This window comes from Cheilinus undulatus, linkage group 24, assembly GCF_018320785.1.
Source record: "Cheilinus undulatus linkage group 24, ASM1832078v1, whole genome shotgun sequence".
Lineage (NCBI taxonomy): Eukaryota > Metazoa > Chordata > Actinopteri > Labriformes > Labridae > Cheilinus > Cheilinus undulatus.
Genome location: NC_054888.1, coordinates 11,103,969 through 11,127,474, shown reverse-complemented (window position 1 = coordinate 11,127,474; position 23,506 = coordinate 11,103,969). Strand labels below are relative to the sequence as shown.

Here is a 23,506-nt window from a genome sequence, read left to right as displayed (position 1 = left end):
TGGACTGTTCTAAAAATGTAGACTTCATCTACTGGGCTGACTTGCTTAGCATGATTGCCTCCGCAACCCGACCCCGGATAAGCAGAAGAAAATGGATGGATAAAATGATTTGTTGTTGGGAGGACACAGGTCAAAGGTCAATCACTAGGCCTCATTCACATCCCTTGCTTATGAACGTGATATCTCAAGAATGCTTAGAAGGATTTTCTTCAAACTACATCCATTTTAAGCTGATGTTAAACTGATTAGATTTTGGTGGTTTAAGGTCACTGCAACCTAATATATAATGTGATGTTGCTGCGATCTTGTACCAAATAATAGCCTCTTGAGAGTCAAACCTTCTTTCTGCGTGTGAGTACATGCAAGAAATTAAAGTGTTTTAATGCTTGGCACAGAAGTAAGAAGAAATATCCTGATGAATCTACAATTTAAAATCAAGTTGTCAAAAAGGACAGACTGTCCACTGTAATGAATGAACAAAGCTGCCAGGTTCCCATGACGTCTGTCAACCACTCTTAATTAAATTGTAAGTGGGATACTTCTGGCAGCGACAAGCCAGACAAAAACCACATAAATCAGCAGAAGACACAAAAAGTCTCCCATCTGGGCTGGAATGGCGAGTGGAGACAAAGTTACACAGTCCTAGAAAGCTCAGTGTCCTTTCTGGTGTTTTCCACACATTGGTATTCCATCCAAACAGCCATGCCGATCCAAAAGTCGTGAACAGACTTGCTGACACACTGACTGACCAACAGTGCCTTCCTGAAGCAATGCCAGAAGCAAAATGAGAGTCAATACGGAGGATAAATCATCTGAGTGACTGCTGCTGATTCAGATCCTGTTGCTTTCTCTGTGTTTTCCTTGCCCTGAAGTCCCTGATCTCATGTGATACTGAAAATGAAAGGGAAGCATCATACCAACTTTAACTCAACAACTTACATTATCAGTTACATTTCAAGTTTCTACAGGTTCCTGTTTGCTACATTAGGTTAATGCTAGCAGCCTGTATCAGTCAATAGAGAGTGCTGACGTGGATCAGCAGAGCAGATGATGATGTGAGCTGCAGACACATTGATGAGTTTACAGCTCGGCTTTCTTCAGCACAGGTGAGCTGATCACAGAACCATTTTAACCAAAACTGTGAATGTCTGCATTTTTATATGGCTTTTATAAGCTGTCTGATCAGGACAGTAGTGAGGCTACATGTTCATACTGAAGAGAAGAGATATATTTAAGAAAAACGCTGCAGAATTATCATTTTCTATGCAGACGATCATCTTGTATACCCTAGAAGCTCTATGTTTTAGGGTTGTCTGTCCTTTCTTATGAATATGATATCGCAATAATTCTTGCTTCAAACTTTGCAAAAGTGTCACTCTGACTCGATTAGGTTTTGGTGACCTGGTCTCACATTCATTCCTTGCTTGTAAGACTTCGCACAACCACAATCATGGGGAAAACTGCTGGCTTGACAAGAGGAAAGTGTGGTAAGAAATGGTGCACAAGCAACAGGGATAAGCTCAACCTTCAGACGACTGTCAAACAAAGCAGATTCAAGAACTTTGGGGAGCTTTACAAGGAGTAGACTGAGTCTGGAGTCAGTGGATCAAGAGCCACCACACACAAACGGGTCCAGGAATTAGGCTGCAAGTGTTATCAGCATCTCACCTGGCCTAAGGACCATTGCTCAGTGGTCCAAAGTCCTGTTTTCAGATGAAAGCAAATTTTAGAAATCAAGGTCCCGGAGTCAGGAGGAAGATCTGTGAGGCCCAGAATCCAAGGTGCTTGAAGTCCAGTATTTCCAGTCTCCACATTCAGTGGTGGTTTAGGGTGCAATGTCATCTGCTGTTGTTGGTCCTCTGTGCTTTATCAAGTCCAGAGTCAACACTGTCAGCTGTCTACCAGGAGATTTAAGAGCATTTCATGCTGCCATCTGCTGAGAAGCTTTATGGAGATACTGATTTCCTGCCTGCCCACAGTGAAGCCAAAACTACCAGGTTTGCTGACCGTGGTATTAGTGAGTTTGATTGACCAGCCAACTGGCCTCACCTGAACCCCATAGAGAGTCTCTGGGAAATGTCAACAGGAAGATGAAAGATACCAGACTCCAGAGTTAAAGGTCACATATTATGCAAAAACCACTTTTTCAGGCTTTTCTAGCAAAAATATGTGCCCCAGGGCTGTCAACAATCCCCCCAAGAATCAGATCAAAATCAAAATCCATCCCACTCCTCCCTCTCTTTCTCCACCTTTCAGAAAACTTGTGCTGAAACAAGCCGTTCTCAGATTTTCCCCTCATGACCTCATGTGGGGAGTTAGCACCGCCCCCAGGTTTGGTTGGTCCTCTCGCTTGGAAGAAAGGTCCGCCCTCCTCTCCTGAGGATCAGGAGAGCCACATCCATGTCCTAAGAGGGGCGTGGTCAGGGGCGGAGTCAGACAGCTCATTAACATTTAAAGCCACAGACACAGAAACAGCTCATTCTGAGCAGGGCTGAAACAGAGGGGTTTTAAACATGCAAAAATCCAATACTGGGGTGTTTTTTCAGCAACAAACTTCACAGGCATGTTTTGGGGACCTCTGAGACCGATATTAATGTTTCTTAAAGGGGTAAAATATGAGGCCTTTAATCTCGTTGACTAAAATTGACTAAAAAGGTTAGTTGACAGCCTTTTTTCATGAGAAAGACTACATAAAGACTAGCCAAAAATAGATCTTTAGTGACTAAAACTGACAAAAAGTAAGTTTAGATTCCGTCAAGATGACTGAAACTACAATAAAATGTAATTTAGCTTTCGTAAATGACTAAAATGTGATTAAAACTAAAACACATGTAGTCTAAAGCAGGGATGTCCACTGAGGGCCACATACTGAAACATGTAAGAATGGTGGGACCACTTTCATATTCCTCGCCTTGAGGATATTTAAATAAGTAAGACCAATCCAGTGTAAGTTAATACCTGCTTAGCGAGTGAATACACCTAAATGCCTTGTGAATGGCTGACAAGGCAAAAAGACATTCATTTCAGGATTTGGGGGAGCCAATCAGATTTTAGGGGCCCTATTTGGCCCTGGCTTCCACTGGCTCCACCCCTGAGATGCTATTGGTGCTGCTATTTGTTGCAATAATCTATCAGAATAAGGACTCAAGATATCATCTTGTCAAAATGTTTGTTTACGGAATCAACATCGTGGAACTGCCTAGTGCTAAAACTGAAAGTACCATACAGCTGAGCCCAAGCTTCATCATCTTATGTGGGCCATATAACATTTTATTTCTAGAATTTGCTGCGGGCCAATCAAAAATGGACTGCAGGCCACATTTGGCCCCCGAGCCATAGTTTGGACACCCGTGATCCAAAGACTAGACTTAGACTGAAATTCAGAACGGCTGTCAGAATTAACACTGCCAGACTCAACAATACAGATGAGTTGCTACCATAGCAACCTGGGCTTCATAACACCATAGCAGTGCCACGGACTGATCGCCCCCATGTCATGTTTCATTGATGCACATATGTCACATGCGTTAACAGAGCCCTGACTGGGTACTAAATGCATAACTGGGGATAATTTTCCAGAAGGTTGACATTTTAGTAGTATAAATAGGTTTTTTAAATTGTTTTTGTAATATTCTGATATTTTGAGATAGTGGATTTTCATGAGCTGTAGGTGTAGTCATGAAGATTAAAAGAAAAAAGTCAAAAGATATTTCGATTTGTTTGAGATGATTTTAGAATATATGGAATTCAAACTTTTTGAATTAAATCACAGCAAAAATGATAATCAAGTTTCTTGAGATGCACCTGTAACCACCAGGTGGTAGCTTTAATTAAATTCAGGATGGTATGTATGCATCAAAATACAGACTTTTCTAAAAAACAAAAAAAAGGCTGTTTTTATAGAACCTCCTGACTCAGAGGTAAAGTTCCCATGACCAGCTCACCTTGTGATATGCAATCAAGCTTACACACTAACCATTTTGTTTTCCTTTTACAGACAATGTGTTGGATGTAATCAGCTATGTTCCACTTGAAAAGCATGAACACATACACACTCCCCCCCAAAAAGGAAGTCAACAACTTAATAAACCTGGCTGTTGTTTGTGGAGTTTCCATAAATTGAACCTTCTCATGCAGAACTGAGAGAAAAGTGGAAACATGCTCACACAGGTGCAGGATTTAAAAACCACTGAGCAGGGTTTTATTGTGGAGCCAGTGCTGATTTTTTGCACAGCTGTTTGCAAAATACCAAAAAAATCCGTCTGTTCAAGCTTTATATTTTAACTTTAACAAACTCTTTTGCTCACCAATTACTATTTTTCTACACTTTATGTTAATAAATGAGAATACAGACAATATTGAAGCCAGAATACAGAGTTTTATTCAGGCAGTTTTCTTGCCTGCACCTTAATACAGCTTTCAGCACCTCCCACATCCATCTGTTATCCTCTTAAAATGACCCAAATGTAGCACAGCTAGGCTTAATGTAGATAAAGAGTGATGACTCACATAACAATTAGAAGAATGTGCAATAAATGAAAGTGCTGTTTTGTTATCTTCCTGTATCATTACAGCTGCAGGAAGAACTATTCAAAAATATTAGCATGGTATCATCTGCATAAAGAGGCAACAAATTGATGCACCTCTCACCGTGAAAACTTTCTCCACTCTTCCACTCTCCCAATCTCATTTCTATTCTCTTTGTTGCTCTCTTTTCTCTCCTCTTCCATCAAAGTTTTTCTGTTTTGGAAGACCTGAGCAAACAGTGACAGCCGGGGTGTGAAATTAACACCAACGACTGGACGAATGCAGTCCTTTCTCCTTACTGTCGCACATTTCCCTCCACTTCTAAGCTCTCTATTTATTCGTTTGAAACTCAGGAATGGAGAAAAACTGAATTTCAGATGAAGAGTAGGACTGTTTTTCACCACTTGGAATCAACGAGTAAATCGAAAACAGAAAAATGCAGATAAAGTGCCTCAATAAGCCTTGTTCAGAGAGAACATCCCGTCTGTTATCGACAGAATCATGAGGCAAGTGTTCAGTTTGACAAAAGATTAGATTGTGTTCCAATAGGTAAGGCATTTTCGCAGCAGGAGGTCATATTTAGGTGAAAATCTCCTGCTACTAAAGCTAGAAGGACTAGAAAGAATGTCTGGGTATTTAACTAAGTGTTACAATGCATGAGGGACACATTAAGCAGTATGTCAACATGCTAAATCCTCTCGAGTCTGAAATGCAACTTTTCAGAAAAACACTCTGTAGCAGTTTATGCACACTGTGAGCAAAGTGAGGCAGTGTTAATTATTAATACGACCAATTACAGTTAAAAAAAGGAAAACAGAAAAGAAAAAAGAGACTGCAATAAAAGAAAATGAATAAAAGATTTTGAAATTAAGGTTATGATGGTATTCTGGGTTGCAGTGATGGAAAAAGAGGAGAAAGGCATCTATAATGTAATAAAGCCATAACAATTCAATCAGCATTAGCACAAGTGAGGAATGTAGAAACATCTTTATAGCTGAGAATTTGCCAGGATGGGTACAAACACTCACATATATCACTTACGCACACTTCAGCATGTTATTTGACTACCTGTAACATACACTGCTTCAGCAGATGTGTTTAAGGTGGTGTATTGTCTGTTTTGGTGCAAAAATCCTGTTTCAGGCCAACAATGTAGTTGTACAAAATGTCCTGTTTTAAAAGCTTTACGTTAAAGTATAGATCCATTGCACGTGACATTACAAAATCAGTCTGAAGTGTGTAAGAACCATGTTTCTTACTCAATAACTGTGCTAGATAAAATCTCTTGTTCAGAAATTCCACGCTATAAATACTGTAGTGCACATTTTGTAAATGGAAAGTTAAGACAGCTTGAAATATTAGCATTGAATACCTGCAAATCATTTAGGTGCATTGTCCACACTAGCATTTAATTTGCAACTAAAGCATACAAAGGGCTAATCCTAATACTAGCAAATCTTGGTGCTACCAATTAATATTTGAGTCAGTTGATTTGTGATTTTTTTTCACGCAAGTTGCGATAAACCAAAAAAAAGTACCTAGAATGCCTCTTTGTGTCATTCAGAGAGCATATTTTAACATTTTGTTGAAAAGAACTAAATAAAAGGTAATCACACAAATATCTACGTAGGTATCAAGGCTTTTGGATGCTTTAAGGTCACTTCCTGTGTCAGGCGAAAGAATCGTTTTTTTACTTGATACCATTGCCAAATACTATCTCTTGTCTCGAAACCTTCCCATTAACTGTGTAGTGCACATTTTGTACGCAGAAAGTTAAGACAGCTTGAAATGTCTGTATTAGATACCTACAAATCATTTAGTGGCGTTTTTCTTATAGCAACATCTCATTTGCAAGTAAAGCACAGAAAGGGCTAATGCTAATACTAGCAAATTGTGGTGTTACAGTCTATGAATAAACATCTACAAATCATTCAGTAGGCAATTTCCATACTTATATCTCATTCGCAAATGAAGCAAACCCTGGTGTTACAGTTTTAGAAGTCCCCCCCCCCCCCCCCACCCCATTTGTGACGTGTAATGAGAAAGTTGTTGAAAACAAAAAATCTACAAACGAATGCTTCTTCGCATAGTATGAAGAGTTTATTTTGACATTTTAATGAAAAACTAACCAAAGAGGTATTCACACAGATAGCTACATAGGTATCGAGGCTTTAGAATGTTTTAAGGGTACTTCCTGTGTCAGGCGAAAAACATCATTTTTCATATTTTATTCAAGTGCCAAATACAATCTATTTTTCAGAAATTCCCTGCCGTTAACTGTGTAGTGCACATTTTGTACGCAGAAAGTTAAGACAGCTTGAAATGTCTGTATTAGATACCTACAAATCATTAAGTGGCGTTTTTCATAGCAACATCTCATTTGCAAGTAAAGCACAGAAAGGGCTAATGTTAGCAAACCCAGGTGTTACAGCTAAATGTGTGAGACAGTTTATTTGTGATTTTTAATCAAGTTGTTGAAAGAGGGAAAAAAGTACAAACAAATGCCTCTTAGCTAGGTAGGCGCAGGAGCTTTTGTATGCTTTTACACTACTTCCTGTGTCAGGCGAAAAGGACATGTTGGTCCCTTGATACCAGAGCTAAATAAAATCCCTCATCCAGAAATTACCTACAGTAGTCTGTGTAGTGCACATCTTGTATATGGAAAGTTAATAAAGTTTGTAATGTCAGCATCCACAGCTACATCTAATTTGCCAGTTCAAGTTAGTGCGTGAACCTCTTTATTCAATAATTTCATTGGAGTGAGTTGTTGAAAACGGAAAACATAACGAAAAATGCCCCTTACCATAGTCCAAAGAGCATATTTTAACATTTTGATGAAAAACTAAAGAACAAAGGCCAAGCTTAACAGATCTATAGCTTGCTAACTTAGAGGAAACATGTTTTATAGACAGCAAACGTCTCTTATCTGGTGATTCTTGGCAGGAATTCTGGGAGACGTGAAAAACATCCAGCTAACATATAAACACAGTCTGCAGGATTAACTCAAACAAAGTTGTCAGGAAAGTGAAATTACAGTGTAAGTGTGTGCCGCTAAGGAAGGAAATCGGCGGCTTATCCCCTTGAATAAAGTACCGGCTGTGATTGGTAAACAAGGAAAAATAAAATATCACTTTCCTGCCCTGCTGACAGATCCTCGTATATTCCTGAAGTGCCTGTTTTTATGGTTTGCTGAGTAGCAAATCACACTAAAATCAGACACAAAGCTGCTTCACTGCCGGATGTTTTCTCCTTATTTCTCAAGCCCGCTGTTAACCAAACCGTCCAACTCTCGCCATAACTCTGTCGCTCTTTTTTTCCCCGTCCCTGTCTGAACTTTTGTTCTCCCCTCACTCATTTTCTATTGTTTCTTCATCCTTCAAATCCTTGTCTCCTTCCCTATCTCCTCTCATTTTCTGCCTTCCTGTAATCTTACTTCCTCCCATCTGCTGTCTCACTATCTCTTTCTCTCCTGAGGCCTGTGTGGGTATATGTGAGTATGTGTGCGAGAGACTCATCTATCTAGGATGGGGTATTCATTATGCTCCGGTGAGTCTGGATGGATGAGGGGATCTCTTCCTCCTCCTGCCTATCTCCATCCCCTCTTCCTATCCGTCTCCTTCGCCTACAAGTTTTAAATTTCTCTCCTTCTTCTCTACTCTCTTAGTCATGGTTAGAGGGGACTGGGAAGGGTGAGGGGGGGGGGGTCGACAAGAAGAAGGGAAGATAAAAGGAAAAGAACAGCAAGGAAGGGCAAGGAATGGAAAGACTAGGAAGGAAAAGGAAACAAAATCAAAAGAAAGGAAAGGAAATGAAGAAAAGGAATGACAAGGAAAGGAAAGACTATGAGAGGACAGACTAGGAAAATAAGGAACAGATTGGGAAAGGAAAGAAAAGGAAGGAAAGAAAAGACAAGGCATGACTAGGAAAGAAAAGGCATGGAAATACTAGGATAGGAAAGACTAGGGCAGAAAGGAAAGGGAAGGAAGGACTAGGGTAGAAAGGCGAGGCATGGCAAGGAAAATGAAAGGTATGGAAACACTAGGAAAAGACTAGGATGGGTAGGAAAGGAAAGGCAAGGAAAGAAAGGGCATGGATATACTAGGAAAAGGAAAGACTAGGACGGGGGAAAGGAGAGACAATGAAAGGAATTGAATGGAAACTAAAGAAATGTTTAAGAAAGATTAGGAACAGATTGGCAACAGAAGGCATGGAAATACTAGAAAAGGAAACACTAGAGCCGAAAAGCAAGGAAAGACATGACAAGGAAAGGAAATGAAATACTAGAGAAAGGAAAGACTGGGATGGAAAGGAAAGGAAAGGAAAGTCAAATAAACGAATGGAAAGGAAAGAAAGGATATGGGAGGGTTAGGAATCGATTGAGAAAAGAAAGCATGGAAATACTGGCAAAGGAAATACTAGAATGGAAAGGTAAGGCAAGAAAAGGAAAGGAAAAGAAATACTAGAAAAAGGAAAGACTAGGAGGGAAGTCGAAGTAAAGACTAGGACAGAAAGGAAAGGAAAGGAAAAGACAGGAAAGGAAAAGAAAGGAAAGGAAAGGAAAGGCCATGAGCCTACAGGGAAGTACCAGTGACCAGGACATGAAAGAGGGGACAAGAGAAGATAGAAAAGACAGATTAAGAGGTAAAAAGACACTGGAGAGGGAGAGACAAGGCATCAGACAAGAAACAGATAGGATAGACAACAACCTGGGAAACTAGAAAAAACATGCTTGAAAGGAAGAGGACAGGATTTAAAGGTTAAGGACAAGAGAGAGTTGGCTTAATAAGGAAAAATGACAGACTTGGAGAAGTTGGACAATAGACAATATTCAAAAATAATGGACAAAAAAGGAGATACTTGGAAAGGAAGCAACTGGAGAGGACAGCCTAAGAGAATGAACTTTGAATGTCAAAGGTCAGACAGTTAAACAGACAGGGAAAACTCAAGGAACAGGACAGTTTAAGTTAAAGTCCAAGTTTAGCGACAGGTCAGTCTGGAGAGGATGGAGATGTAGAGTATGTGACTGCATGTTGAAAATGACGAGAGAGGACAGACTTTGGGAAAGCATCACAGGCGAGGACAGACTTGGAAAGGAAAGGGCAGGAGACGAAAGACTGGTGTGGAAAGGACACATAAATAAAAGAAAGGAAGAGGGCAGACTTGAAAAGTAAAGCAAGGACAGGAGTAGGAGGGCAGATATGTGAAGTTAAGGACAGCAGAGGACAAATATGGATAGTAAAAATAAGGAAGGAGAAAAAAGACAGAAAGAGGAGACAGACTTGTTAATCAAAATACAGAAAAGGACAGAACTTTGGGGGAAAAGGTCAATTAAGGACAGGAGGGCTAGAGAAGGTTAATCGTGAATGACAGAATGGGAAAAAAGAGGGGAAAAAGATGGGAAGGCAAGACAGGAAAGGAGCATCCTTCCATCCAGTCCATCCTCCTCTTGGCTGTCATCACCTGCTACAGATCAGACTCTGTTTCACTCACAAATGAGCAGCATACACTATACGCACTCACCGAAGTCTCCGTCACCATGGCAACGGCACACCTCTAGTGCCCTTGTAATCAACTTTGAAAATAGGAATAGCGCTGATGTGTTGGCATGCACAAAATACACACACCCTGCAAATAAACACACACCACATAAACAATGAAATGCAATTAGAAATAAATTCCAAACAAGTGATTCGGTCCCCATAAGGGCCGAGAAACTGAGTTAGAGCATAGGAAAGTGTACGGGTAAACATGAAAGAGGAATGGCAAAGTGCCTTTTTAGGAAAATACAGCCCATATTTTCTCCAAACAATCCCAGAAGCAACACTAAGGATCACAAAGGAAACCTGTAAAATGTGAAACACTCTCCCGCTCTGCCTATGGGGTTTTTCTTCCTCCTCAGCGTTACTGAAGCGACTCTCCGGAGAGGAAAGACGTGGCGGGAATAACCTTTGTTTGTTTGTGTGTGTCTGAATCACAGCCGTAAAAAAAGGAAATGCCTCAAAAAAATTGTCCACGACTCTGAGAGACGAGGAGAAAACAGCCCGAGATGAAAGGGGATGGGAGACGCTGCCAGCGCCTAAAACATAACAAATCCTTCTCTTCCTGTTCATTTTAGGAGGAGGGAATAGAAAGCATGGGGAGGGGAGACAAGATAGAGAAAGGGACTGAAGGTGACAAGAGAGACAGAGGGGTTTCCCAGCTCCACTACATTTCCAAACAGCATGGGCAACAGAAAGAGGCAATAAGCACCTCCCAAAAAAAAACCTCTCTTTGGTTGATAACTTTTCCATTTGGAGGCTGTTTTCAAAGCAATGGGCCTCAGCCAATAAAACGAGAGACAAAAGGAAAATAAGAGAGGAAGACTAAGAAAATGTTCAAGAAGCCTGTAATTATTACACAAGAGTCAGGGGAAGACATCTTCAAAAAATACCACAACATCATCGGCGTAAAGTAACACCCGCACATATAAAACATTACGTTAGGGGTCACAAATGTCAAGGCACTCAGCTAAGGTGAGAAGAAGATTATGGTTTGAGTGCCACAGTGCTAAAGTAAAAGTCTAGTCTTGGGTTTGTAGGCAGATGCTGTTATCATCAGCATAAAGTAATACCAGCATTAACATAACATTGGGTTAAGGGCTGCAAAAGCAAGGGCACTGTAGCTAAGGCAAGCAATAATTATGGTTTTGGTTTAATGATGCTTAAGTAGATGTCACATATTGTGTTTGTTTTCCTTTCCCGTTAGAACTGGGAAAAAGGCCATCAAAATGTACCGCCACATCATCAGCGTAAAGTAGTACTAGCAAATGTTAGATATGGACAACAAAAACAAGGGGACTCTGGCTAAGGTAAGCAAGTGATTACAGTTTTAGTATCACGATGATAAAGTAGATGTCTACTTTTGTGTTTGAGACCAATTCTGTTAGAAATGGAAAAAAGGCTTCAAACTATACCACCACATCTTTGCATAAAATAATACCAGCATACAAAAGAGTATTCAATTAAGGCCTCAAAAATGAGGGGACTTTAGCTGGAGTAAGTAAAAGATTATGGTTTCAGTATCATGGTGCTAAAGTAAATGTCTAGTCTTTCGTTGTAGACTGACTCTGTTAGACCTAGAAAAAAGCCTTGAGGAATATACTTCTATATCATCAACGTAAAGCAATACCAGCACAAGGAAGCATCAGATAAAGACCACAAGACCAAAAGGACTCTGGCAAAGGATCATGATTTCAGCATCTTGATGCTGAAGTTAACGTGTAGCCTTATGTTTGTATTGTGGTTCTGTTAGAACTGGACAAAAGATGGATAAAGTCTTCACAATATAGCGTAATATCGTTGGTATAATGCAATACCAGCACAAACAAAACATTAGGTTGGGGTCATAAAAGCAAAGAAAGGGCATAAAAGGTTGGCAAATGATTATGGTTTCAGTGTCATGATGCTAAAGTAAATGTTAAGTCTTGTGTGTGTTGTCTAATTCTGTAAGAACTGAAAAATGACATGAAAATACACCAAAGCACCAGCTAATACAAACAGTCAATAAAGACCACAAAACATCATCAGCATAAAGCAATAGTAGCACATACAAAACATGTGCTACTAAGGTAAGACCACAGAAGCAAGGGAATTAAACTTAGGTAAGCAAAAGACTGGTTTTGTATTATGATGTTAAAGGTTAATGTCTAGTCTTTTGTTTGCTGTCCCAATCTTTTAGAACCACAAAAAGTCTTCTAATTATACCACAACATCATCAGCGTAGAGTAATACCAGCACATACCAAACATAAGTTAAGACAACAAAAGCAAGGGAATCCAAGCTAAGGAAAGCATTGACTGGTTTGTATCATCATGTTAAAGTCATTTGTTTGCTATCCCATTCTGTAAGAACCACAAAAATGTCTTCTAACTACACCACAACACCATCAGCGTAGAACAATACCAGCACATACAAAACATAAGGTAAGACCACAAAAACAAGTGCATTCAAGCTAAGGAAAGCAAAAGACTATGGTTTTTGTATGATGCTAAAATAAACGTCTTCTCCCTTGCTGTCCCATTCTGTTAGAACCCCAAGAAAAATTCTCAGCTGCAAAACATGCCATTCCACCTGTGCATCTACAACTCCCTGCTATCAGCCAGCATACACAAAGGAGAGTGTCCACTTGAGACTACCTGCAAAAGCCCCTGAAGAGCCATTAACATCCCTTAGAAATTGCCCATTTTTACAGCAGAAATAAACATGTTTACTGCCTGGTTCAAAAGAATGGATATGGTCTGAGCAGCTCAAGTCTTTAGTGACACATTCTGAATATATTAGGCCAAGTGCTATGCATGAATAGACTTGTGCCAGAGTTGAATAACCAGGGGAACAGGGGCACAATTAGCTACTTGTTCACATATGGAGGCCGTGAAGATCTGTGATGGGTTAAGGGCAGGGAATAGACACTGGGACAGAAGTAGGTAGTGGTCTTACCTTAGCCAACTGTGAGTTTACCCATTTTGTGAAAGTCTTCTTCTGAACATCTTCTCTTTCATCTGCAGGAAGATAAAATACACAGACTGTCAAAACAGGCATTTTTGGTGTTTTTACATAAATATTCAAACATTTTGGCCATCAAGAGAACCTGGGAATGAAGGTCATGTTAGATATATGGCAGCATTAGAGGTACACAATCCAAAACTACACTTGTTCTGGCATGTCTCTTTCCATGCCTCAACACAAGCTTCTGTCTCTCACAAACACCAAATGCAAGTGGTGCTCAGCATGATAAGAGCCTACTCTAATCTCACTCAAGGCTAATTGCATCCTCATCATATCAATCAATGTGCCACTTACAAGACCTCCACCGCCCAGTCGTCAGCATCACATGACAAACCCAAGTGAGTTGGCATACTTCCCACTTGTTGCCCTGTTGGAAACACCCCTTCTCTATTATTCCACAATCATTACTGTGATCTCTCTCATTGTTGAGCGGCTTGCCATTTGCTTCCCATCAACATAAACCAGATGCTGTTGTCAACTGGAAAAAAAGCTCCATTATGTTTTTTTTTCTTTTTAAAGGAGGAGATAAAGTGGATTGTCTATAAGAGAATGAGTCATCTGCACTGAAATGGAGATTTCTCTTGTTTTTAATTTTTTTCCTGTCAATCATTAGCTGGTGTTGGTGTTTGTGATTCATATTCAAGTCTCATACTAGAATGAAAACTACTCTGTAAAGTGTCAGCTGCACTGCAAAGTGATCTTATATATGTTATAAGATCATGATATGTATGAGCCAATCATTTATAGACTCCATTCTCTTGGGAAATAATCCACTGAGAATTGAATCATTTTTCGTTTCAAAATGTCAACAAGTGAAAGCAACTGCCATGCATACAGATTGCCAAAACCGACTAAAATGCTGTAGTAAACATGCCAGGTCAGTAGTTGGCGGAGTGGGCATGCTTGGCTTCCTTCTTCACAGTATTAAGGCATAAACCAAACAAAAATACACTGCTGTCTATGGGTGAAAAACAAGCAATTGCAAAGCTAAGAGAAGATGGAAAATCAAGCAGAGCCACAGCACAAAAAATAAGCCATAGAAAGTACAACCATTTGGAATACCCTGAAGAAGAAAGAAAGCAATGGTGTACTAAGCTACAGGTGTCAAATGGGTAGACCAAGGACAACAGCAGCAGTTGGCAACAGAAACATGGGGAGAGCTCTAAAGAAAGACCCTAAAATAACTGTTAAAGAACTCAGCATCAACCTCCTGAGGACAGGAGTGAGGGTATCACCATCTACTGTTAGTGACATCAGCAACAACCTCCAGAGGACAGGAGTGAGGGTATCACCATCTACTGTTAGTGACATCAGCAACAACCTCCAGAGGACAGGAGTGAGGGTATCACCATCTACGGTTAGTGACATCAGCAACAACTTCCTGAGGACAGGAGTGAGGATATCACCATCTACTGTTAGTGACATCAGCAACAACTTCCTGAGGACAGGAGTGAGGGTATCACCATCTACTGTTAGTGACATCAGCAACAACTTCCTGAGGACAGGAGTGAAGGTATCACCATCTACTGTTAGTGACATCAGCAACAACCTCCTGAAAACAGGAGTGAAGGTATCACCATCTACTGTTAGTGACATCAGCACTAACTTCCTGAAGACAGGAGTGAGGGTATCACCATCTACTGTTAGTGACATCAGCACTAACCTCCTGAAAACAGGAGTGAAGGTATCACCATCTACTGGGATGGGTTCATGAAACTTCACTGATGATGCAGCACATGATATTAGCAGAAAAAAGAAATAAGAACTTCACAGAAACATTTTGTCAGCTGAAAACTGATTAGAAATTGTTTATCATGCAGCAAGATGATGACATAAAGCAACAAAGGAGTTCATCAGGGGCAAGAAGTGGAAGGTTTCAGACCAGGCAAGTCAATCTCCAGACTTAAATCCTGCTTTCTGCTAAATGCTGACACCTAAATGTAAAAACTGGCTGCGATGTAAATGCTAACAATGTTAAATGTGACCTGTTTTACTGTAAGTTTGCTTTATTTACCATTAGACTATAATCTTACTCGCATTTGCTAACTGGAGCTAAAAACAAAACTGAGGCTAAAAGGGATATGTTTTTACTGTTGTGCTGTATTTTTGACAAAGATAATCTGTTGAGTTTTTTCATTTAACTCTTTGTTCCTTGTCACCTATCAACTGTGCAAGGAACAAAGAGACGCTTTCAACTATTCATGAGCAAGCGCTTTGCACTTTCACTGCTTTTCACCAGGATTTACAAAGCCCAAGGTTGTAGACTCTTTCAAAGCATCTTAACATCTATTTTTCTCAGTGAAGTGGAGTTATGTAAAACATTAAGGCCATTGTTTAACAACATTTTAGACAAACGAAGCATTAAAAACTTTTGACTGAACCTACAATGCAGAGAAACTGAATTGCAGTGCAGAAATGTAATAACTACACAAAGATGGGTTATTTGTTCTTATACTTCAAGAGACCATCATGCAATCAGTGCTACACTGTAAGAATCTGACATCTCTGTAGCATAACAAAATCTATATTTTTGTGTGCTTTAGTGGTATGAATGTGAAACTGAAAGAATCCAGTCAAGCTTTAAATAGTTGTAGAAAATTCAATTTACAATTTCCTCACCAAAACAAAAGCTTATAAAGAAAAGTTATTTCTGAAGAACGTACGCCATCAGAACTAACATAGGAAGAGCTAAATAATGAGTCAACTAATGGACCAGTCAATTGATGGAAAATCAATTATAAAGCAATTTATTCAACATTTTTCTGTCAGAAACTTAAAAATAAAGGTGCTTTGACTTGTAGGGATGTGAATGATTCCACTTGCAATTATTATCATGATTTCTACTTCTTATCAATTTTGGTTATATTAGAAACTGTTTGGAATTTATAATTTTGAGTTTTCCGCTGAGACTGGTGCTTTGTGATTAGTGTCCCCTACTGATTATTGAGCTACGTTAGTGAGTAATTCAAGCTAACATTGTTGTGATGTACAGATATGGATGGAGTACTTTATTAATCCCCATCTGGACTGTACTGGCAGCTTATGAAAGTCAACATATAAAGGCAGAAGAACATAAATGTATAAAACATGGAACTGCACCTAATAAGGCAGATCTGAGTCCTAGGGTCTAAATGTGAAGAACAATACTGTGATGTTTGTAGGTGATAATTTCCCATCCGATTAAATGCAAAGTAAATTGAGTTTGGCCGACTATTCCAAAGTCAGTTAAATACATTCTGTAAACCAACTTCACACTGCAATGATAAGATAACTACAGCGATGTGAATACAGAATGTAGCTAATGTTAGCAGTGCTAGCACTTTTGGACGTTGATACTCTTTATAAGCTAACATCCACATTCTTGCACTCAGTACTCAGTGCTTCAGTTATATGTGAGTATAACCTGGCGTAGCCTCTGGACCTTGATTTTCTAGACTAAAATAGTGGTAAACAATGTTGTTTCTAAGTACGTTCTCAAGCCTCCATTTACCCATTTGGTTAAACCCCATTTAAATTGTGTAAATACTCCTGTCAAAATCCCCACAAGATCATTGTGTCAGCGGGTGTGATGTGATTCTGATATACTTTGTACAGTGTGGCTAACATTAGCAGCTAGCTTATTTGTAGATTAATATACTTTGATATGTGGCCTCTTTTCATTTTGGTTGAGTAGTTATACGTGAGTTCAACCCTCGACAGCCTTCATACCACTTTATTTCCATCTACTACTTAAACTGTCATACCACGCTGTTCCTAATATATGCTAACCGCTAAGCTACTGCTAAGCTTCTCATGTTTACGTCCAGGGAAGTGCCAAGGGAAAGCTCAGACTTGAGGGCAGCAGCCATTAACTGAAGCTACAGCGGCCTCTGGAGGCAGGTAGTTCATTAAAGTTTTAGGTAACTAGTTTAACCCACCATAAGGCTAAGTCTTGCAAATTTAACCGTTTAGCCGAGTGCATCCCTAGTTGTTTCCATGAGATGCTAACATGCTATGGCAGCATGGCAGTGGTCAAGAAGCTAGCACTAATGCTGACCACAAAGGGATCCAACTTTAACCATTTAGCTGGCTAATTGTGCACATACCTGATAATTTAGTGCAATAGCTAAAGAAAGAAAACTTGCATAGACAATTATCAGGTATAATATGGTACAATTTGATACAAGAGGGCATTTGCTTTGCCAGCTAAAGTTGTAGCCTTACTGTTGATCTCTGTAGCCTAACATGCTAACAAGCCAACGAGCTAACTTAAGCATTTTTTCTATACAAGAGTAGCTAGGAGAGAGTTTACACGCCTTGTTGTTTCAGAATAAACAGCATATGAATAGCAAAGTGTAAGTTTATGCCTTTTACTCATTAAACAGTAAATGTAACTTTATTTCTGAGCCACGTTTTTATTGCAGGGCTTTTATTTATAACCCTTTTCTTTTCACGGTGTATTAGTAGTGTTTTGATGAGAATAAAGAGAACATTTTTAAAAGATTATTGTTTACCTAACATCAGTATGGATTGCTCTGCAGATGATGATTTTCCAGGGCTTTCATCCTCCACTGTAACTGTACATTGATTGTTTCTGTGCAGTGGGGTGTTACAGTGTGGCCTGTGACATGCATTACAATGAAAATGACGACATGATGACTTATAATAACAGCCCTCCCTTGCCCGCCTCTCTCATTTGACTGGAAATAGGGTCACTTCCCATTACTACAGATAATAAAAGACACTCTCCTCTTGAAACAGAACATCAGGTTAAATATTATACCAGTCCAGCCAACACTACTCCTTCAGCTAATGTTTGTATGTGCGTGTTGACACTAGGAAGGCATTGACTAATGGAGCTGATAATGAAACTTCTCCTTTAATTAAAAGGTCTCACGTTGAGAAGTGCACTGTGCCAAGATGCCGGACTCGTGCAAAACACACACACACAATTGCAGTCTTAAGCAAACACACACACACTTACATCAAACGTGAGATAATAGCAACCTGAGCGGTGGAGCATGAATAGAAAAGAAGCGAAGGGCAAACAATCCCATCTACAGCAGGTAATCCATCCACATCTGTGTACAGTCACTGTGTATGTGTGTCACTGTATTCCCATGATGCAGGATTCACTTCTTTATGCATTAATGCCTCTGAGATGGTAATGCTGCTCTGGGCTCACGTCTCTGTCTGAAAATAATAAATGTGGGTGAAAATGTGTTGTGTTCCTGGTTTCTGGGCATTTTAGCGCCCTTGACTAGAAATTAACTATTCATTGCCTGGTCTCTCTTAAACGGAGATCTTATTCTCAAGGGACTACCTAGTTAAATAAAGGTTAAATTAAATAGATGGAATACTCCACTGCTGCAATTTTTTTTTCTGTGTCATGTCTTCAACAAGTGTAGGGGCCAAGTATAGTTGTTCTGACATTTCCTTGTTTATGGTTTATATATCTAGCTATAAAAGATTTTTGATTTGTGACCAATTAAAAAAATGTTATTTAGTACACAAAACAACATTTTATTAGTACGGTACAATGCCTTAGAGTTTTGAAAAATGCAATGTGATACTAAAAGAGCATGACACAGTCAGGTATAATACAATACGATACCATAAGGTATGATATGATACTGTGAGGCAGTGATTCCCAACCTTTTTCCTTAGGGCCCCCTCTACTCGTATCCAAATATGCTGAGCCCCCCAAAAAGGGCCTATTTGGAAAAACAAACTTAAATTTTAATTGTTTTCACTGATGAAATACCAACATTTTATGCCTACAGATGCGTCTTCTTGGCAAAAGATCCATGTAAAAATTATCAGTAATTCCAACAATGTTTTAGAGCCACTCTTTAAAAAAAAAAAAAAAAAAATTATAAAGAGGGTCTGTTAATTTTTAAGAAAAAAAAACCAAAAAGTCTCAAGTTTAAAAAGTTGTTTATTTAGGAGACAATTTCTTATCAATACATTTTAAATTGTTGAATTTAAAAGTTGTAATGTAAGTAAACCAACACAGCTTTTTTGAGATTATACAGCCAAAAAGTAAAATATCCAAACATTATTTTAAGTGTGGTTTCTTGTAGATTTTGGTTTAACACTGTTGTAAATGTAGGATTTTTAAAACTCGAAATTTTTTGTATCTGTTGTCAAAATTTAAGACTTTTTAGATTAGGAAATTCTGAGTTTGTTTTTCTTGTAAATAACTGATTAAAATCTCAAAAATTTAGCATTTCTTACCCTATGAATGTTAACCATTTTAAATGAAAGTATTAACAGATCCTCTTCATTTTTTAAAATCTTTTGGGTTACTCCTAATACATTACGTTTCTAAGCATGTTTTTTTAAAGTACATACTACAGTTATGTATGGTATGATACGATATGATACGATACGATACAATATGATACGATGCAATACGATGCAATACGATATATGATACTATATGATACGATATGATACGATACAATACGATACGATACGATATGTTACAATATGATATGATAGAATATGATACACTATGATACAATACGATATGATACGATGTGATAGGATACAATATGATACAATTTAATTTGATATGATATGATACAATACAATACGATACCATACCATATCATAAGGTGCTGTCTTTAGTATCCCCTTAGGGAAATTTGCATTGGACTCAAGTATTTCATCCACGTAGCTGTCTCTATGGTAGTTGGATGTATCGTAACAATAAAAAGAGAATATATGATAAAAGAACTGATGAAATTCATTTTGATATTTCATTTAAAAGTAAGTAGTGAAGTAGTTTTTCCTTCTCAGCCTTATTTCCACAAAACCTTGGACACTTTAAACGTCCATAGGAATAGACTTTGATGATTTGACAACTTATTAAAAGTTGAAACTTGGAAATTTCCAAGTCCTGTCCAGTGTTTTAAAACAGCACTGTGGTATATAAAACAGCAGCTGCCATTCCTGTAGCAAACATTTATATTTATAGACGATACAAAGAGAAAAAGGTGAAAAACTAGTTGACCCAGGTCTACAACCTGTGGAACTCCATAATTCCATTTTAAATGTATGGATGATTAACTGCTTTACATTACAGTCATCTAATAAACAGACATATTTCTAAATTCAAATGTGCAGTTAGACGTTTCAGTTGCTTCTAGCTGCACACTTGGCAACCAAAACTGATTTATACATCCTAACTTTGTCACCCCAGCTGTTGACTCCCCAGGCGACTTCCTCTCTCACCTGTGCCTACAAATTGCCCTGTCTTTGTGTATTTATGTGAACATGCCTTGTGTATCTGAAGAGCTTTATGTAAATGTGGGTGCAGACACACAAAGTGAGTGAATGCGGGAGAATTAGCGAAGACAGCAGGAAGCAGTCAAAGACCGACGGCGAGGGAGGCCCGATCGATAGTCCATTTAAACCTTTGTTCTGCTACTAAAATCTGCTGCAAGCCTCTCACACTCACACAGAAAGTTATGCATGGACACACACATAGATATACTCATGACGCATGCACCCTGCCACATGCATCTCATTAGAGAGACTTCGACATAATAGCTTAATCTTGGTTTGAGAGCAGCGTCAGGGAGAGAAAGAGAGGAAATCAAGTGGAGAGATGGTAAAGAGAGGGAGAGAAGGAAATGAAATCCCAGTGAGGGAGGAGACAAAACAGATCGGACAAAGGCTGAAACAAAAAGACTGCAGAAAGAAAGGAAATGAATGGAGACAATGTGGAGGAATGAAGGAGACTTGGAGACAGATAAAGAGAAACAAAAACTAAAGAAACCCTCAGGACATGAAGTGAAAGACTGACAGAAATTGCAAGATAGTTCTTGGACAGGTTTTTATAACCAGAGGCAGAGAAAATATCTATGTGACAGCAGGAAATCTAACTTCCAATGTTTTCCCTGGATGTGGTCACAATGAAGCAAAACGAACTTCAAACAACTTGTGCAGTCTTTGTTCACATATGCAGTGAAAAAACTCCCTATTACCTACGCTCCTTAAACGAAGATTAAAGCATTTTTTCTGGCTTATAAATAAGCATCATTGTCAACCAAAAGAACACAGTGAAAACCAGCATTCAGAAGTATTCACTTGATCAGAAGATAGTATAAAATATGCAGCATTATTTCAGAGAAAACCAGCAGAGTTCATGTAGAGCCTTAGCATTGCTTGTCTTTCATGTTCATAGTACACAATGATCACTCTAGGAAGTGCTGCCGCCAATTGTAAACTCCTTTCTTTGAGAGGATAAAAACATGAAATATGATTGAAACACATTACAAAGAAGAAAATAAAATCAAAATATGGCCATGTTTTCAGGTGTTGGGATAAAATCCTCTACAGCCCGGAGGAAGCTGCAGGAAGTTTTGTAAATTTCCTGAAGTGATGTCAACAGTCAGCATCAGTTAGATCTTGAAGTTATAAATAAATAAAATCTGGGAGTGTGGAAGAGGAAATAGGAATGTTTACCTCACCCATGTGGCCTAAGCCTTGGCTCTCTTCAAGGTTACATTAGCAGCTACTAGTGCATAAATCTTTAAATACAGTGTCTTCACTAATACTGCATTCTGGGTAATGTGGGCAGAAAATTTCACAAGGAGAAAGAACACTTGAAATATACATGAAAGCACTTGTTATGCTTCTCTGATTTTTCTTTTATATACAGATGTAGTAACAACTGTATATTAGGCGGTTCAATGCAGTTTGAAACTCTTACATTTGAATAGTAATAAAACCTATCTGTGTTAGCGATAGCAATAGCAAAATGACCTGAACTAAAGATGCTCTGGTTAGACTTTTGAGGTCTAACGTCAGAGGTCAAGGTCAAGGTCATTAGGCCTCATGTCCATCCCTTGCTTTCCAGGTTATTCTTTAGAACACAATACCTCTAGATCTCTTTGAGTTATTTTCTGCAAAAAAGTGCACGAATACGAACAATCAAGTATTAACAGTTGGTCTTGGGAGTTAAAAGTCATACTCATTGGGCCTTACGTTCGTCCCTTGCTTTTCAAACACAATATCTTTAGAACACTTTGAGGGATTTTTTTTTAAACCTAGCATTAATATTCACTATGTCTAAATCATGTACTGATAAGATTTTAGAGGTCATGTGACATAGGTCAAGGTAATGGTCCTTGTGTTCATCCCTTGACTTTTAGGCCACCAGTAACATGATTGCCCTTAAGCTTTGCGCAACTACCCAATAAGGCTTAGCGATAAAAGGTTGCTATTCTGAGTGAAAGCTCAAGATCATGGGGCCTCATGATCATCCCTTGCTTTCCAGGCAATTCATTTGAACACAATGTCTTTTTAGATTGCTTGGAGGAATGTTCTTCAATTTTGTTCAAATACACACCAAGGTGCAAGTATTACTAGTTGATCTTGGAGGTCAGTCATTTAAGTCATTGAGCCTCATGTTCATCCCTTTCTTTTCAAGCCATTCTTTTGTTCATTGTACCTTACACATCTTTGCAGAATTTCTTTCAAACTTCGCACAAATATCCACTCTGACTTAAGGATGAACTGACCCGATTTTGGAAGTCATATGACATAGATCATTGGGCCTAGTGTCCATCCCTTGCATTCCAGGCCATTCTTGTAAGCATTAAATGTTTACAACACTTTTCCTCAAATTTTGGGCAAATATCAAGTAAGACTTGAGAATCAGAAGTTTAACTTTAAGGTCAAAGCTCATGGTCATGGGGCCTTATGGTAATCCCTTGTTTCCCAAGTCATTCTTTTGAACTTAGTGTCTTTAGACATCTTTCAGGAAATGCCCCTAAATTTTACACACTCTGACTTAAGGATGACTGGATCATTTAAAGGAATATTCTTTAAACTTTCAATGAATATCCACTTTGACTCAAGAATGAACTTACAGTGAAGAGATCAAAAGTCAAGATTACTGGGTCTCATGTTCATCCCCGTGTTTTCCAAGTCACTTTTTTGAACATGATATCATATTAGACATCTTGAGGGTGACTGGATCACTTTAAGAATTTCTTTCAAACTTGACCCAAATATTCACTGTGACTCTAGGATGAACTAGTTAGATTTTGGAGGCCATTAGTCAGAGATCATTGGGCCTAATGTTCATTCCCTTCTTTCCATGCATTTGTTGGGAACATTATATCTTTTGAACTTTATGTTGAATTTGTACATATCTTCTCTAAAACCTCCCCAGGGGGAGTAAGGCTTAAAAAATCTTGGAGGGATTTCCATCCTAATAAGAGCAAATATCCACAATGACTTTAGGATGAACTAGTTAGATTTGAGAGACCATAGGTCAGAGATCAAAGTTATGGGCCTAATGTTTATCTGCTACTAGAGAATGGAATATCTCAAGAATGCTTTGATTGATTTCTTGGCACTTTTGCACATTTATTCACTTTCACTTAAGGCTGAACTTTTGGAGAAAATATGTCAGTGGTTAAGATTACTGGGCCCAATGT

The 23,506-nt window shown here is 38.8% G+C and overlaps 1 protein-coding gene across 1 annotated transcript in view; it reads right to left on the bottom strand.

Annotated features, from left to right (window-relative positions):
- Window positions 1-23,506, bottom strand: part of dmd (dystrophin) — a 486,115-nt gene that overhangs the window by 329,866 nt on the left and 132,743 nt on the right. Inside the window, 1 exon segment of the mRNA XM_041781573.1 lies at window positions 13,002-13,063. Within this exon segment, the coding sequence (XP_041637507.1) occupies window positions 13,002-13,063 (62 nt within the window).